The 15,670-nt window shown below is 35.8% G+C and overlaps 1 protein-coding gene across 6 annotated transcripts in view; it reads left to right on the top strand.

The window, feature by feature from the left end:
- Positions 1–15,326, top strand: part of LOC113055474 (voltage-dependent calcium channel subunit alpha-2/delta-3-like) — a 42,308-nt gene extending 26,982 nt beyond the window's left edge. For 3 of the 6 annotated variants that reach the window (XM_026221805.1, XM_026221804.1, XM_026221803.1), the window contains 22 exons: positions 1,547–1,630; positions 1,849–1,920; positions 2,077–2,138; positions 2,257–2,324; positions 3,074–3,119; positions 3,206–3,303; positions 3,608–3,701; positions 3,933–4,028; positions 4,153–4,274; positions 6,460–6,573; positions 7,230–7,307; positions 7,430–7,491; positions 7,846–7,890; positions 8,226–8,288; positions 8,400–8,470; positions 9,505–9,580; positions 9,663–9,703; positions 9,790–9,845; positions 10,186–10,300; positions 14,009–14,121; positions 14,217–14,299; positions 14,651–15,326. In XM_026221805.1, the coding sequence (XP_026077590.1) occupies positions 1,547–1,630; positions 1,849–1,920; positions 2,077–2,138; positions 2,257–2,324; positions 3,074–3,119; positions 3,206–3,303; positions 3,608–3,701; positions 3,933–4,028; positions 4,153–4,274; positions 6,460–6,573; positions 7,230–7,307; positions 7,430–7,491; positions 7,846–7,890; positions 8,226–8,288; positions 8,400–8,470; positions 9,505–9,580; positions 9,663–9,703; positions 9,790–9,845; positions 10,186–10,300; positions 14,009–14,121; positions 14,217–14,299; positions 14,651–14,743 (1,752 nt within the window). In that variant the 3' untranslated portion in view covers positions 14,744–15,326. The remainder of the gene's footprint in view (positions 1–1,546; positions 1,631–1,848; positions 1,921–2,076; positions 2,139–2,256; positions 2,325–3,073; positions 3,120–3,205; positions 3,304–3,607; positions 3,702–3,932; positions 4,029–4,152; positions 4,275–6,459; positions 6,574–7,229; positions 7,308–7,429; positions 7,492–7,845; positions 7,891–8,225; positions 8,289–8,399; positions 8,471–9,504; positions 9,581–9,662; positions 9,704–9,789; positions 9,846–10,185; positions 10,301–14,008; positions 14,122–14,216; positions 14,300–14,650) is intronic. The other 3 variants (XM_026221809.1, XM_026221807.1, XM_026221806.1) reach the window with 2 other exon arrangements.
- Positions 15,327–15,670: the final 344 nt, after the last annotated feature.

Here is a 15,670-nt window from a genome sequence, read left to right as displayed (position 1 = left end):
GTAATGTGGCTCCAGTGCTGCTGTGTGTTAGTTTGTGTTTGCGTAGCGGTGGTGTGCATCAGTCAAGGCTTCTGAGTGTGTAGATACAGACCATACTGACTCAGCAGGGACAATGTCATTGATGTGATAAATGCTAAAATGTGTATTATAAGTGTAAGATGCATTGTTATGAACTGGACTGGATTCAAGTATGACACAAAGTAACATTCTTATTAAACTTAATAGCTAATTTTAGGCTCTGTTGCAAACCTTAATTATTCGAATACCTAGACAAATATTTTAGTAATCATAGGCAAACTCTTAATGTGAAAGCTGTTCCAAACAGTAGAAAGCAATGCAATGCTGGATTTTTTACAGTATTTGTCATTATGTGTGATCATTATATGCTATATGTATCCTTCATGGATATCCCAGAATACATTGCAACAATGTATTTAGTAGTTTACTTAAACTGAATAAAGTTAAATAGACATTTTAAAATATACAAAAACAAAAATGACAGCACATAACAAAATAACTATAAATTAAAAAACGAGAAGTGACAATATAAAAATGGAGGATATATAAAACGCTGTCAATGTGAAATAACACTGTCGATTTATATTTTTATTTGTGTGTGTGTGTTTGTTATAGTTTTGAATCATTAGCTTAACAACATGCTAAATTGTGGAAATCTGTACCTGCTTCCTTAAAATATATAAAGTAAAAAAAAATTGTGACATCTCGTGTGCTCCCCATGACGAAACACCATTATTGTAATCATTTTTGCATCATTTCATTTTACATAATGTGTTTGAATTCAGAGGTACTATTTTGTTTAGAATGCTGCCTATTTATACAGCAGACGGCAAGACAACTCATTAGGGATTGGAACAGAGCCACTGACTGACTGAATTTCCAAAGCCAATCTGAGCAAAAACGATTAGACTGATTATTTTGACACAGATCCCCATAAGCCGAATATTGGCTGCTCTGAGCGTGCAAACAAATCTCATTCCCACAGTTTGTCGATCCTGCTCCTGGAGTCCCTCAGCACTGCACATGCTGGATGTAAAGGTGCTGTAAGCAACATTTCGGACTACCACACCTATAATGTCTCAACTACTGACAGATCACTGAAAGAGCTGTCCTCAGAAATCAAACCTGTCTCAGTGACAGCACTAGAGTCTGTAATCGGTAAATAAGAGTCAGGCAAGCGGTCCACGCCTTTAAGCCAATCAGAAAACCAGTCAATCAGAAATGCTTTGTTCCTGTCAATCATGTCCTACGTTTGGGATTGCGTTGATCATTTTGGGGAAAGGATGTGTGGTTGACATTAGCAAAATGGTGCAAATGGCACCTTCATCATCTGATCAGACACCTTAAATGTGCACTGCTAGTTGGAAACCCGAGGGGCAGGAGTGCGAAACGCTAGATTAATGGCCTCTATACAATGTACTGTACGTTTCTGTCTTCATCGTGTTACCCATATGATCCCAATTCCTAACTGTATCTGCTCTGCCGTCCTCTAAGGCACTTCCTGTCCTCTTTGTGTCTCTTCCTGCAGTACCAGGAGGGCCAGAAGAGGAAGAAACCCAGTTACAGCAGTGTGGACCTGTCAGAGGTGGAATGGGAGGACACAGAGGATGTTGTATGGACCAGTTTTTATTGAGTGCACTCAATGCAGCACACTTAGAACAGAAACATACTTTATGCAATTACACCAGATGCAAATGCATTGCAGGTTCTCAGTCCTGTTGTGCATAAGGTTCACATACTGTACTTGCATAAAGTGTTTTGCATCTCAGAAGTGTTGACAAATAGTATTAAAGTGAATAAGTGCTGCTTCATAAATGTGTTTATTTGTAGTTACGAACAGCAATGGTGAACAGACGAACTGGCACTTTCTCCATGGAAGTAAAAAGAACAGTGGACAAAGGGGTAACATTTTCATCTTTGCATGCAAGAATTGCAATAATATAGGATATTAGAGTCATATAATAAAAAAGCATTGGCTCAATAGCAAAATATCAAAAATACACCTCACATGACTGCTTAAAGTTATAATGTTTTGTCTTTGAATTTGTTCCCCAACAGAAACGTGTCTTGACAATGCACAATGATTATTACTACACTGATATCAAAGGAACTCCTTTTAGGTCAGTGATGACTCATATATGTAAATGCTTTTTTTATTTGAACAAGCGATTGAAAGTTTGTGACATTGTGATGATGAGAATATGACTTTTTAAATGATATTTCCTGTTTGTGTTGTAGTGTAGGTGTGGCGCTCTCTCGAGGACATGGGAAATACTTCTTCAAGGGAAGTGTTTCACTAGAAGTCGGTGAGGATTTCGTTTATTAGCAAGACTTATGAAAAACAATGCCAAAGTGTTAAAATATTATAATCCAAGGCTCAACAATTTACTTTTGTTAAGTTTTATATATCATGCACAAAAGAGGGCAAAACATAAACTATATTAACCTTAATTAGGCCCAAACTGAGCAAAAAAATTAAAAATAATACAAATGCAATTTGGTGCAGTTGCTTATATTTATATGGCCATACATATGAAAATAATGTAAGGATTTGTGTCAGTGCACTAAGTGATCATCTTGAAATATTACTAACAATATCAAATGTATTCTCACATTTACTTTATAAAAAAATATATACATATTTCTAAAAATCATTAAAGATTTAATAGCAAAAAAGACACCTTAACCACAGTCTGAGGATGAACATATTTACGGTTGTGCAAAAAAGCCTTTTTACTTCCTAAAAAATTAGTATTAACAGCATAAACAGAAAGCATGTAGTAGACTGTGTAAAACAGGTTTTCAAGCAAAGTTTTGATTACATTGATAATTTAATCATACTGGAACTATAAATTATGTTTAAGACCAGTCTTTCATAGTTGCACAGATTTGAGATATTCCTCTCTTTCAGTCTGAAAACACAAATTTCATAATACTGTCAGTGTTTTTAAACAGCACTGATACTGGATGATTTCTCCACAAGTATGTAGCACTTCCCAATACTTCCAGTTCATCTGTAATCCTCTCTAAACTCTCATCCACACATTTCATTTAGGTCTACATGATCTGGAGCAGCCGGATGTTGCCCTTGCTGATGAATGGTAAAGACCTTTATTGAAACTCATCATATCATTAGCTACAACTGTTATGAATCACACAAGTAATACATCTTGTCTTTATGTTTCAGGACATACTGTAACACAGATGAGCACCATGATCATCATCATCTGACTCAAGTTCAGGCCATCAGACTCTACATGACCAGCCGCAAACCACATCTCAAATGTGAGCAGCATTTCAGACGGACTTTTTAATGTTCCCATTATAATCGATAAATCAGTGCACATTATTCTATGGAGAAATAATTGGCTTCATAATCTTTCATCAAAATAAGTTGTTCTGCCTCTGAAATTATTTCTCAGTTAAATGAGCTCAGTTTCATGCAGTATACAGTAGCAGTTGCTCCTGCAGAGTTTTGCCACATTGTCCTTCATCTAGATCTTACACCTTGCTCAAAAATGTACTCCATTAAAGTTTCTGTCCGATGAGTATTATGGAGTGTGTAAATGTCCTCTTGTGTGTGTTGTAGGTGACAGAGAGCTGATTGAGCAGGTTTTGTTTGACGCGGTCGTAACGGCTCCCTTAGAAGCGTATTGGACTGGACTGGCCCTCAATAAGTCTGAGTGAGTCCAGACTTTTACTTGGTCATATTTACTAAATTAGTCTTTAAGTTTAGTACATTTCTTACTTAACTATTTTCCACCTCCTGACGGTCTCTTAAATCTAAACAAGCTGTTTTTTTTTCAGCTAGATAATTAGGTTGGTTGGGTGGATAGGAAAACTGTGTGAACTTTCATACTCCTTCTTGTCTCATACACGGTCTTGCTTAAAACTGTTTTTGTTTTTATCAACAGGAACTCTGATAAAGGGGTTGAGATCGCTTTTCTCGGCACTCGAACTGGCCTTTCCAGGACCAACCTTTTTGTGGTTCCCGAGCAGCTGACCAATCAGTGAGTCTTCATGCAAATGACTGGCCAATGATTCTGATCTCGTTACACTGAGCGATAAAAGGCCTCTGAGTGTAAATGATGATTGATGAAGTAAAGTATCTTCTGTGGTTGCATGTGTTTGTAGAGATTTTCTCACCGCGGAAGACAGGGAGGGCGTCTTTAATGCAGATCACTTTCCTCTGTGGTATAAAAGAGCCGCAGAGCAGGTGCCCGGCACCTTTGTGTACTCCATTCCCTTCAGTTCAGGTATGACGCTCAAGCACATGAACACACATCCATGTCATGCAACATACTTCAAGCATTTAAGGACAATGCAGCTAAAATTGTAAACTCATTTCATTTTGATTGCATTTCAGTCCAGAATTATGTTGATAGCAAAAAGTAACGTTTTTAAGTGCGGAAATAAAAAGGGAAATGTGCGACTAATTATTATTATTATTTATTTATTTATTTATTTTGCATGATACATACATATCCAAAATTGTGAATGTAATTGCATAAAAAAAGTAACAGCACAACTTTCCTCAACATTACAGGACGAGAACACTTTTTACGATGTGAAGTATCATTCATGCCTTTAGCAAGACAGTCTAAGACAAGTTAAAGGGTTAGTTCGCCCAAAAATGAAAATTATGTCATTAATAACTCACCCTTATGCTGTTCCAAACATGTAAGGCCTCCTTTTATCTTCAGAACACAGTTTAAGATATTTTAGATTTAGTCCGAGAGCTCTCAGTCCCTCCATTGAAGCTGTGTGTACGGTATACTGTCCATGTCCAGAAAGCTAAGAAAAACATCATTAAAGTAGTCCGTGTGACATCAGAGGGTCCATTGGAATTTTTTGAAGCATCGAAAATACATTTTGGTCCAAAAATAGCAAAAACGACGACTTTATTCAGCATTGTCTTCTCTTCCGTGTCTGTGTGAGAGAGAGTTCAAATCAAAGCAGCTGGATTTCTGGTTCGTGAAGGAATCATTCAGTTCACCAAATCGAACTGAATCGTTTTAAACGGTTCGCATCTCTAATACGCATTAATCCACAAATGACTTAAGCTGTTAACTTTTTTAATGTGGCTGACACTCCCTCTGAGTTCAAACAAACCAATATCCCGGAGTAATTCATGTACTCAAACAGTACATTGACTGAACTGCTGTGATGAACACCGAGCCGAGCCAGATAACGAACAATAGACTGACTCGTTCACGAGTCAAGAACCGTTTCTGTCAGTCCGATTCGTGAACCGAGGAGCTGATGATACTGCGCATGTGTGAAGCAGACCTACACACAGAGCGTCTCAACTGAACTGATTCTTTTGGTGATTGATTCTGAACTGATTCTGTGCTAGTTTTATGGGTGCGGGTAAACCGAAGGCTTGAATCAAGGGCAATCATCGCCAATGACGCCATTACGTCGACCGCAAAAGAACTGGTGAACCGTTTTCTTCAACCGGTTTATTGAATCGAACTGTCCAAAAGAACTACTGGTGATCCGAACACCGATGCAACCGGTTCTTGACTCGTGAACGAGTCAGTCTATTGTTCGTTATCTGACTCGGCTTGGTGTTCATCACATCAGTTCAGTCAATGTACTGTTTGAATACACGAATTACTCCGGGATATTGGTGTGTTTGAACTCAGAGGGAGTGTCAGCCACATTAAAAAAGTTAACATCTTAAGTCATTTGTGGATTAATGCGTATTAGAGATGCGAACCGTTTAAAACGATTCAGTTCGATTTGGTGAACTGAACGATTCGTTCACGAACCGGATATCCAGACTGCTTTGATTTGAACTCTCCCTCACACAGACACGGAAGAGAAGACAATGCTGAATAAAGTCGTCGTTTTTGCTATTTTTGGACCAAAATGTATTTTCGATGCTTTAAAAAATTCCAATGGACCCTCTGATGTCACATGGACTACTTTGATGATGTTTTTCTTACCTTTCTGGACATGGACAGTATACCGTACACACAGCTTCAATGGAGGGACTGAGAGCTCTCGGACTAAATCTAAAATAACTTAAACTGTGTTCTGAAGATAAAAGGAGCCTTACATGTTTGGAACAGCATAAGGGTGAGTTATTAATGACATAAATTTCATTTTTGGGCGAACTAACCCTTTAAGCACTGAAGTTTTTGCTTGGGTTTAGAGATTGTTCAAATTAATAATAGTTATTGACAGAATTCTATATTACTACTTAGCTATTGCTCCACCACTCATCTTTAGACCATCACTCGTGATTTGTTTTGCAAAGATCATCATATAACTCATATTTCATGTAACTCATATTTTGTGGTTTGTTACTCTAGCTGCACTGTACTGCTTTCCTCACGCAGACTGTCTGCTTATCTCTCTTTCCTTCGCCTGTAATTAATGTGCCCTACTTTTACGTTCATGCAATGTGTGTGTGTGTGTGTGTGTGTGTGACAGATCAGGATCATTACATCCCACTCATCAGCTCTTGGGCTCCTTATCACACAGACAGCGCTGAACTCTTCTCTGATCAAACACTCTCCCTGCCTCATCTGCCTGTACCACTAAAATGTGCTGTATTTCATCATGTAACTGAGTGTTTGTTTCCATCCATGCCACTTTTGATCTGAATATGCAAACGAAGGAGTCGCTCTTTAATGGATTTATGCTTATAAATATTTATGTAAATAAATGCTGCCCTCTGGTGTTTATGACATGTCATTTGGCGCAATGGCATACCATTTTATTGTACGTCCAAATCAAAAAGTAATATTTTATTTTATTTTTCCCCACAAGAGAACAGTATTTTATTCAGCCTTGGTCATATTTTCTTTTATCTTCTGTAGTTTAATTAAGGTTTTTAGAATATTGAAGACTTCATTTTGTTCTCTGTCTAATTTAACCACTTTGTACCACTTGACAGATAAATGTACACTTTTATGTTAATAATAATAGATAAACGGTAAATATAATTTTTACATCACCTTTCTAAATGGTCTTAAGCCTGCTTATCTTGCTTTCATTATTATATGCTTAGTTACATTTCATAATTTGTATTTAGCATTGTTTTTCCCCTCAGAACAGACCTGCGAGCCATTTTTGAAAAGATAAACCAGCAGTTTTAGTGGATAATTTAATATATGGACCAGTTCTCAAGTTCATTGATGATTTTGATATATATGCTGTATAAGAAGGCATTAATGCCCATGTGTGCTATTTCTTTTAAGGGGGTGAAAATAAGAGTGTGGTTTTGGCGAGCACTGCTATCCAACTACTCGATGATCGGAAGTCTCCAATAGTGGCAGGTACTGTCTTCCTATTTCAAAGCAAATTTAATACATTACAAAATATCATTTTTCAAATGTATCATTGGCCTATAACACAGCTAAACCTCATTTTATGAATTGTGTTTTTATGACACTTAAAGCTGTGGGGATTCAAATGAAGTTGGAATTCTTTCAGAGAAAATTTTGGACGGCCAGTCGCCAGGTAAGCACACATATATGCTCATGGGAATATATGTGTGTGTGTGTGTGTGTGTGTGTGTATATATATATATATATATATATATATATATATATATATATATATATATATATATATATATATATATATATATATATATATATATATATATATATATATGTATATATATCAAGCCAGACCTTGTAGAACTGATGTGTTGAATTGTGTATTATAATTTTCTGCATAAGAGCTCTGTTTGATGTCATAATGATAGATATTGCTCTAAGATAATGTAACTCTTTATTAGCATGGATCTTTATATAAATGACATTCATGTACATTTGCTTCATGTTTTCATCCCTGCATGTGTCCACACAGTGCAATGCTCTGGACGGGAAATGTACCATCAGCTGTGATAATGAGGTAAATGTGACTGTTTCTCTCCCTTTGGCCATATTTTCAGTGATGGAGCTCATAAAATGGCCTGTATTCACCACATGCTTATTATACAAAGGACATTTCTGGAACATGACAGGCTTACTAGATCAGTCTGCACTTCTTTTATGATATATGACATATGACAGTGCCTCGTAGCGTTTCTCATTTTAAATTCTGCGTCTTTTATTAACAGCTTTTGCATAAAAAGCTTAAAAATGCGTCTCACTTGACGTTTGTAATGATTTAAGAAGATGACAACAGACCAAAGCTTGCTGAATAATTCATTTAAATGAATATTCTCTGTTTCTGACTCCCATTAGGACATTAAATGTTATCTAATAGACAACAATGGCTTCATCTTGGTCTCTGAAGACACTTCACAGGTATGACAAACAGAGAATTGTAGCACAAGAGCTGTACGAAAACACTTGGCCGAATGAAAATCATCCTTTCTGTAACTTTAACTATAACCTTCCATAATGTGTTTCCCACAGACAAACCTCTTCTTTGGAGAAGTGGAGGGAGCCGTGATGAACAAACTGCTTCTGATGGGCTCATTTAAAAAGTGAGAGATGGCACTCTCTCTCTCTCTCTCACACACACACACACACACACACAGACAGACAGACAGACAGACAGACAGATAAATGTTAAATTAATTAACCTATTTTGTCAAGTTCCAAGATTTAAAATTGTACATCTGTAAACCTGTAAAAAATAAATGCCCTATTTTGTGTATAATGAGGTCAATAAAAACAAATATTGGGGAAGTACAGCATGTACAGCAACCTGTTTTAATAACAACAACAACAACAACAACATCAACTTAATATTTATTATCTTTTTTGGAATACTGAAAATAAAGTTACTTAAATACTTAACTTTTTTTTTATTAATTTATTAATTTATTTTTTATATTTTTTGTCTTTATTTTTTTTTTATATTTTGTGTCTAAATTTGTCTGGTTGTTTACAGAAAAAGTATCCTCAATTATTATCCAGTACTGTTTTAAGCATAACACTATCTAAATTATGCTATATTTAGAAAAAAAAAAAAAAAAGCTATATATATATATTTTTTTTACTTCACAAATATGTATTTACTGAAACCTGCATTGGTTAGCTTGTCATTGGTTGTCTGTTCTTAAATGATACAAAAATTTTATAAAACATTTACATTAGTTACTATTGTTGGTTGATTCTTTAACATTAACAAGGTTAAATACATTTGTTACATATATTTATGCATCTTTATTAATGAATGCAACTGTTTTTAGTTCATGTTAACCCAGATCCATTAACAGACTTTTTATTCTTATAATGTAGTAGCAAGTTTTGACATTTACCGATAACAAAGGTTAATAAATGCTTTATAATTATTTAGTTAACTAGTTGATTTTAAGTAATGTAATAAATACAATCTATCACCACCTGCACTGAAATATGGCACATAAAGCAAGGTCAAGTGGTACTAAATTCATTTAAAAAATGAATGAAATGTTCCTTAAGCCAGTGTTAAAGTGGCTTTAACCTGGGGTTAAATAAGATATTAACCCAAAGTTGCCTTTAGTGAATCTGCTTCTACTTTTGTTTCTGCTAGGATTAATTTGTATGACTATCAGGCTCTGTGTAAAGAGTTCGTAGGCAGCAGTGACAGCGCACGCACTCTTCTGGATGTGAGTACACTAGCTATCATCCGTGATGTAGTGTTAGACTTCTGTTTCCTGTCTCCACTGACACGCTGCTCTCTTCCTTCAGCCCTTCACCACTGTGAAATGGCTCTTGACTGAAGTCGTCATGTGAGATAAAAAGCCTTTATCCTTATAATTATTGTCAGTTTGGGATTTTCACTCTGTATTTGAGTGGAAATGTGTCTTTTCCACAGATTTCTGTTGGAGTTCAACCTGTACAGCTGGTGGAACTGTGACTCGACAGTCAAAGGTATCAGTCCACGTACAGTATGACAGGGACTCTTTTAGAAACACGTTAATGGGGTTACATGCTCCTGTGAGCATGCCCATGTTATTTTTCATTACTTCCACATGATATATAATAGTTATTAGATTTTCATTTAAAACAGATTAATTGAGATTTATATGCTTTTTAATCCTTTAAGAGGAAGACATGTGAATAACACATAGCAACAACAACAAAAAATAGTTTAATATTGGCTACTATGAACATAATGCAAAAAAAGGATGCATATTGAAATATATCTAAATAATTATCATTTAATTTAGTTGTACAGTGCCATTTTTGAATGTAGTGTTCATGTGTGCAGCCCAGAGAGCTCAGAGGACAATGATGGTGCCGTGTGACACTGAATACCCAGCTTTCGTCTCTGAGCGCACCATCAAAGAGACCACAGGGAACATTGACTGTGGTGGCTGTGCGCGGTGAGAACATCTGTTTCTGTGTGTGTGTATGCTCATTTATAATGCACAGCAGAAAGAAGTAGAAATTGGTGGAAATTTGTGTTTTGAAACAAAGTACTTTAAAATGATTCTGATGCAACACCAATGCATGTTCTAATGAAGCATTGTGCTGTTCTTGAAGTGATGCAGATTAAAAGAGGTCGCTGTACTAGCATTTCCTTTGTGAAAACACTATAAAACCACACTTGATATATTTTACATTGTTACGTGCATAAACTTAACATAGAGGCGGAGGCAGGCAAAGGTTCGTTTAAAAAGGGCTATATTTAATAAAGGTTTACTATGGACCACAGAGAGAGGAAAGGTTACACCAAAAACCGCCGATTCAGCCCCTGGTCCAGTTTTCGCTTTTGTTTTCCAGCAAAAGTTCCGTGCTTGCTTCCAGCATCACCATAACATTTATACCACTCTGCTTATTAGGAACAGGTGTAAGAAATAGGCACCTAATAAACAATAGAGGCGTAACAAAAACTCTTGGCCACTAGGGGGCAGCCGTAATTAGTACAAGCATTACTTAAACGAAATAAACTTCATGCACATGTAACATACTACATTATATGATTTTATTCTATTCTATTATTATATTAACTTTAATTGTAGCATGAAAACATTTGAACCATAAGCTTCTATTTTAGTTGTTTCTATTATAAAGTGTAATGCCAATTCTTAATATTCTTTTTGACACATAGGCCTATTTAAAGTAGAAAATAGAAAGTAAAAAATATTTAATATACAACTGAAAGGCATTAGATACAGACATAGAGTCTGACAGACACCCTCACGCTTCTAATTAAAAAAGCATCCAGCTAGGACTGAATAAGAGCCCGTGTCACAAATAACTGACACCCTTCTGTGGAAAGTGGTCAAGCCTGTATGTTGCTATTTTGCTATCAATAGCAGTGGCACACATACTGAAAGAATAAACATAGCATGATCTGACAAAATTAAACAGAGCTGGGCTTCACAGTCTCTCATATCTATGTAGCTAAAGTAAATGTCACGTAGACCATAATAATTGTTCCACAGTATTCTGGTATCATGCTTATATGGTTGAGACTGAAAAAACGAGCTAGATGCTGAATGTACTGAATAAGTGCTGATGACGCTGATGGTAAAATAATCTGCTTTAAGTTTCAAAAGGTAACAGAATATCCTTGATTTAATTATTATTTTGTAATTGTTATTAAAATATCAGGAGAGTTCTTTTAGTTAGAGATCCATCCGTGCTGGATATATACTGTAGGTCAGGGTCCCTAAAGTCCTGAATATGTAATAATGTTTGCCGAAACATCTAGGCATTTAAGGGTTAATGAATGTTGGTAACCAAACAGTTGATGGTAGCCATTGACTTCCATTGTAGGAAGTCAATGGCTACCGTGTCAACTGTTTGACTACACACATTCTTCAAAACGCTTGTGTTTCAACAGAAGAGAGAAACTCATTCAGGTTTGGAGGGTGAGTAAATCATGACAGAATTTTCATTGTTGGGTAAAATATCCTTCTTAAGCTATATATAGAGTTTTATATATTTGGACAATTTGAATTTAGATAAAATATAGTCATGTTTTTGTGTTTTTTTTTTTTTTCTTTCTTTGAAAAGCAGAAATGTATAGTTACTTTATGTGTGGTTTCTCTGGTCAGGCCTATAGAGGGTTTATTTTTTTTAGGTCAGACCTGATTTGTCATCAGGTTAATAACAAACACATCTATGTGCAGGGGCGGACTGGCCATCAGGAGCACCGGGACATTTCCCGGTGGCCTGACGGTCATTCTGGCCTGCCGGCTGCCGCTGTGCAGTCGATGAGGCTGACGTGCAATAGGCTAGTATGCAACTGCAAATTAATTGATGGTCTTATGAATGTAAGAATCAGGCGATCGAGGAGTGGAAATGACACCACCACATGAACAAACATCAGCGAAGCACTGCTTAATTGGCTATATCCAGAGGCAGGCTTAATCTTAGAAAATCTCGCAGAAAATGAGAAAAGCCCTGGCCACAGACACAGCAAGTTGCTGCAGAATCCCAGCCATGTTTGCCAGTAATGGAGTAGGTCAGTCATAAATACATTTATATTTACTATGGTTCACTGAAAAAGCCGAACCATTCAGTTCAAGCACGCACTGGGACCGCTGTTCAACTTAAATCTGACAAAACATCTGTAATATTGTTTACTATAAATAACAAGTAAAACAAACAGGGTTCAAATAATATATGTTTCTATTGATGGATGCGCATTCTGGATTCCCAGACATTACAACAACAGCGATGGAAAAAAAAAAAACCCTCTACAAATCATTGACTCTTGTTCAATACTAATATGAACACTGGATCAGTGCATTCAATTAAATTCTTTTATATTAATCGAACAGAAACAAAGAAATCACTCACTGCTCTTGATTAAAAAGCTTTTTTTACTTTAATAAAGAATAATCTTTCATTTATAGTCCAAAATGCAATGCTGTTTTACATTTGATTACTTTAATTTCTCTACCTAAAATCTAATGCAAAAACTTGAAAGTCAGTTTATTTTATTTGTATCTTTACTCTCTTGTATTTATTTGTGCTGTTGCTTGTAGTTAAAATATTCTTAATAATATGATAATATATATATCTTTTTTGAAAGTATAGTTTTTCCATAAACATAGCACATACAACGGTACCGAAACCATGACTCTAAAACCGTGAAACAAACCGAACTGTGAAAAGGTTGAACTGTTCCACCCTAATATTTACATAATCATTTGGCAGACGGAGCGACTTACAACAGATAAAAAAAAGCAACTTACAACAGATAAAATCTCTGTAAAAAAAATTTAATATATATATATATATATATATATATATATATATATATATATATATATATATATATATATATATATATATATATACATACACATAAATATAAATAATTACAAATGTATATAATGATAGATGTTTTAAAAGAGCATCTTAATGACAAACTAGCACACTGTTTTACATATGGGGATACAGTATATTTTTAGTGCCAAAATTGACCAGAAATATAGATTTTCCATTTCTAGCCTACAATATGTTGCCTAGTGTACAATGCTTATTTATTTTGAAGGTGACGAAGGAAGCCACAGTAGCACTAGTGCAGCTAGTGCTCCTGCTGTTGAACAAGAGAGGGTGGACAGTTCAGCTTTTGAGTCAGAGCAGGAACTCTATACTCTTAAAAAAAGTGCTTTTATGATTTATAAGGTCATCAGTATTAGGACTGTGATCATGGGGACATACAATTGATGGCTGCATAATTAATATAGGTTATTGAAAGTGCTTATTTCATATTGCAGAGAAACTCAATGTGCAGAGTGAGAGAGAGAGAGGGATTAAAGGAAAGATTATAGAGACAGTGAATGCCTTGATACTTTTGATTATTTTGCCGTTCACAGTCTAATGATTTTGATTTATTTTTTAAGTATAACCCAATTCAAACAACTGAAAGAACCAAAGAGTTTAACAGTCTGGTGGACACATGAATTGGGTGGTGGTGACTGCAGCAACAGAGGTGGCCTGGGGTGGAGTCAGATTCCCGGCCTGATTTACTGTCCCAGTCCGCCACTGTCTATGTGTTTTGTGAGAAAGAATCTCTCATCTTATTTTGGTTTTGTTTTTGTTTGTTTGTTTTTGTACTTTTCCTCTTTTAGGACCTTTGTTATTCAGCAGATTCCCAGCAGTAACTTGTTCATGGTGGTTGTTGAGAATAAATGTGACTGTAGCTCCACCCCTCCAGTTACCATGGAGCCCATCGAGATCATTTATATCCTTTTTTATAAAATAACAAAACATCTACTTGTTTAGAATGTTATGTTTAGCTTGAGTATTGTATAATTATCAGCCTTGACCTCTGAGCACATAATGAGTCTCTGAAGTGTGACAGGCTGAAGTTTCAGAAGGATCGCAGACGGCCAAAGTCCTGTCATCCGTTTCATCCAGAGGTACATAATGCATGATGTTGTAGTATTAAAAAAATCTGCTTTGGATGATCAACACCATACCAGATAACTACACTGAAAAGTTTTTCAGTATTTTGAAACTGTTCACGTACTTCATAATCAAATATTTTATTATAAAGTACCTCATTCAGTCTGCCTGTAAAATGCTCATCAGCATCACAACTGAAAGAAAGTACACTTGAAAAGTTTTAGTGGACCATTCACTCTTCCATTTTATACCTCTTGCAGGCCTTTTAGCTCATTTGGAGTCATTCTGTGGCTGAAAGTTACGTTTATCCAATCTATTTGAATGAGTAATATTCAATGGTTTTGTGTCATTCTATTTGTTAACAGGAGAACGCTATGGAATGTGGATCAGCGAATGCTTTGAGTTTTCCACTGGTGGCTATTTTATTCTCAGTGTTGCCATTTGTGATCAGCAGGTGACCTCTGACCCCTGCCTTGACCCTTTAGACTTACTATACACTCGAATCAGAGAGCCTTGCTTCTGCCAAACATGAGTTCACAGAGACGAAACCATCTTGGTGATTTCTGGATTACTGAAGATAGATGATATTTATTACAAAGACTGTGTTAGAATGTGCTGAGTGTTTTTTCATACATGTGGACCAGTGAACAAGCCTGGATATCAGTGGCCACCACGAGCGTCACAGCTAAATGCAGTCCATGTAGCTGTTCTTCAAGGTGCATACACCTCAACTTTAGTCTATATCTGTACTGTGTGAAGTGCAGCCAAAAACTGAGCAGAAATGTCTCTTATTTCTTTATTATTTGCCTGCCTTTCAGATTTATTCTGTTTTTAATTTGGAGTCTTAAGATGCATGCTGTGACAAAATAGGAATCTTTCACAGAGCTGTTTGTAAGAATAGCATACATTGTCATCAAAAGATGTGATGTGGATTCTTCACAAACTTTATAAGTTTTGCCTGCTTAAAAATGTACTTGGAAAATAACTTTTAATTGCCTAATCCCTTTAAATCAAAGGAAAGCCATGTTATGTAAATAAAAACATATTTTCCATCATTTTTCTGACTCACTGAGTGTGCTATTTATAAACGTTGAGTTATAATAAGAAAAAGATCTCTAATATCTCTTGACCTGAATGTGTGGTGGAGACTGACACAGAAGAGAAGAAATTGTTGAATAAAGTTGTTATTTAAAAAAAAAAAAATTTGCACACAAAAAGCATTCTGATAGTTTCATACAATTACAGTCGAACTACTGAAGTCACATGGACTATTTTATTGATGTCCTTGTTCCTTACTACCTTTCTGGGCCTTCAGCGTGGTAGTTGTGTTGCTGTCTATGGAGGGACAGAAAGCTCTCGGATTTCATAAAAAAAAAAAAGATCTT

Source organism: Carassius auratus, chromosome 36, assembly GCF_003368295.1.
Source record: "Carassius auratus strain Wakin chromosome 36, ASM336829v1, whole genome shotgun sequence".
NCBI lineage: Eukaryota > Metazoa > Chordata > Actinopteri > Cypriniformes > Cyprinidae > Carassius > Carassius auratus.
Note: the sequence above shows the minus strand (reverse complement) of the source record. Positions and strands in the feature narration are given on the sequence as shown.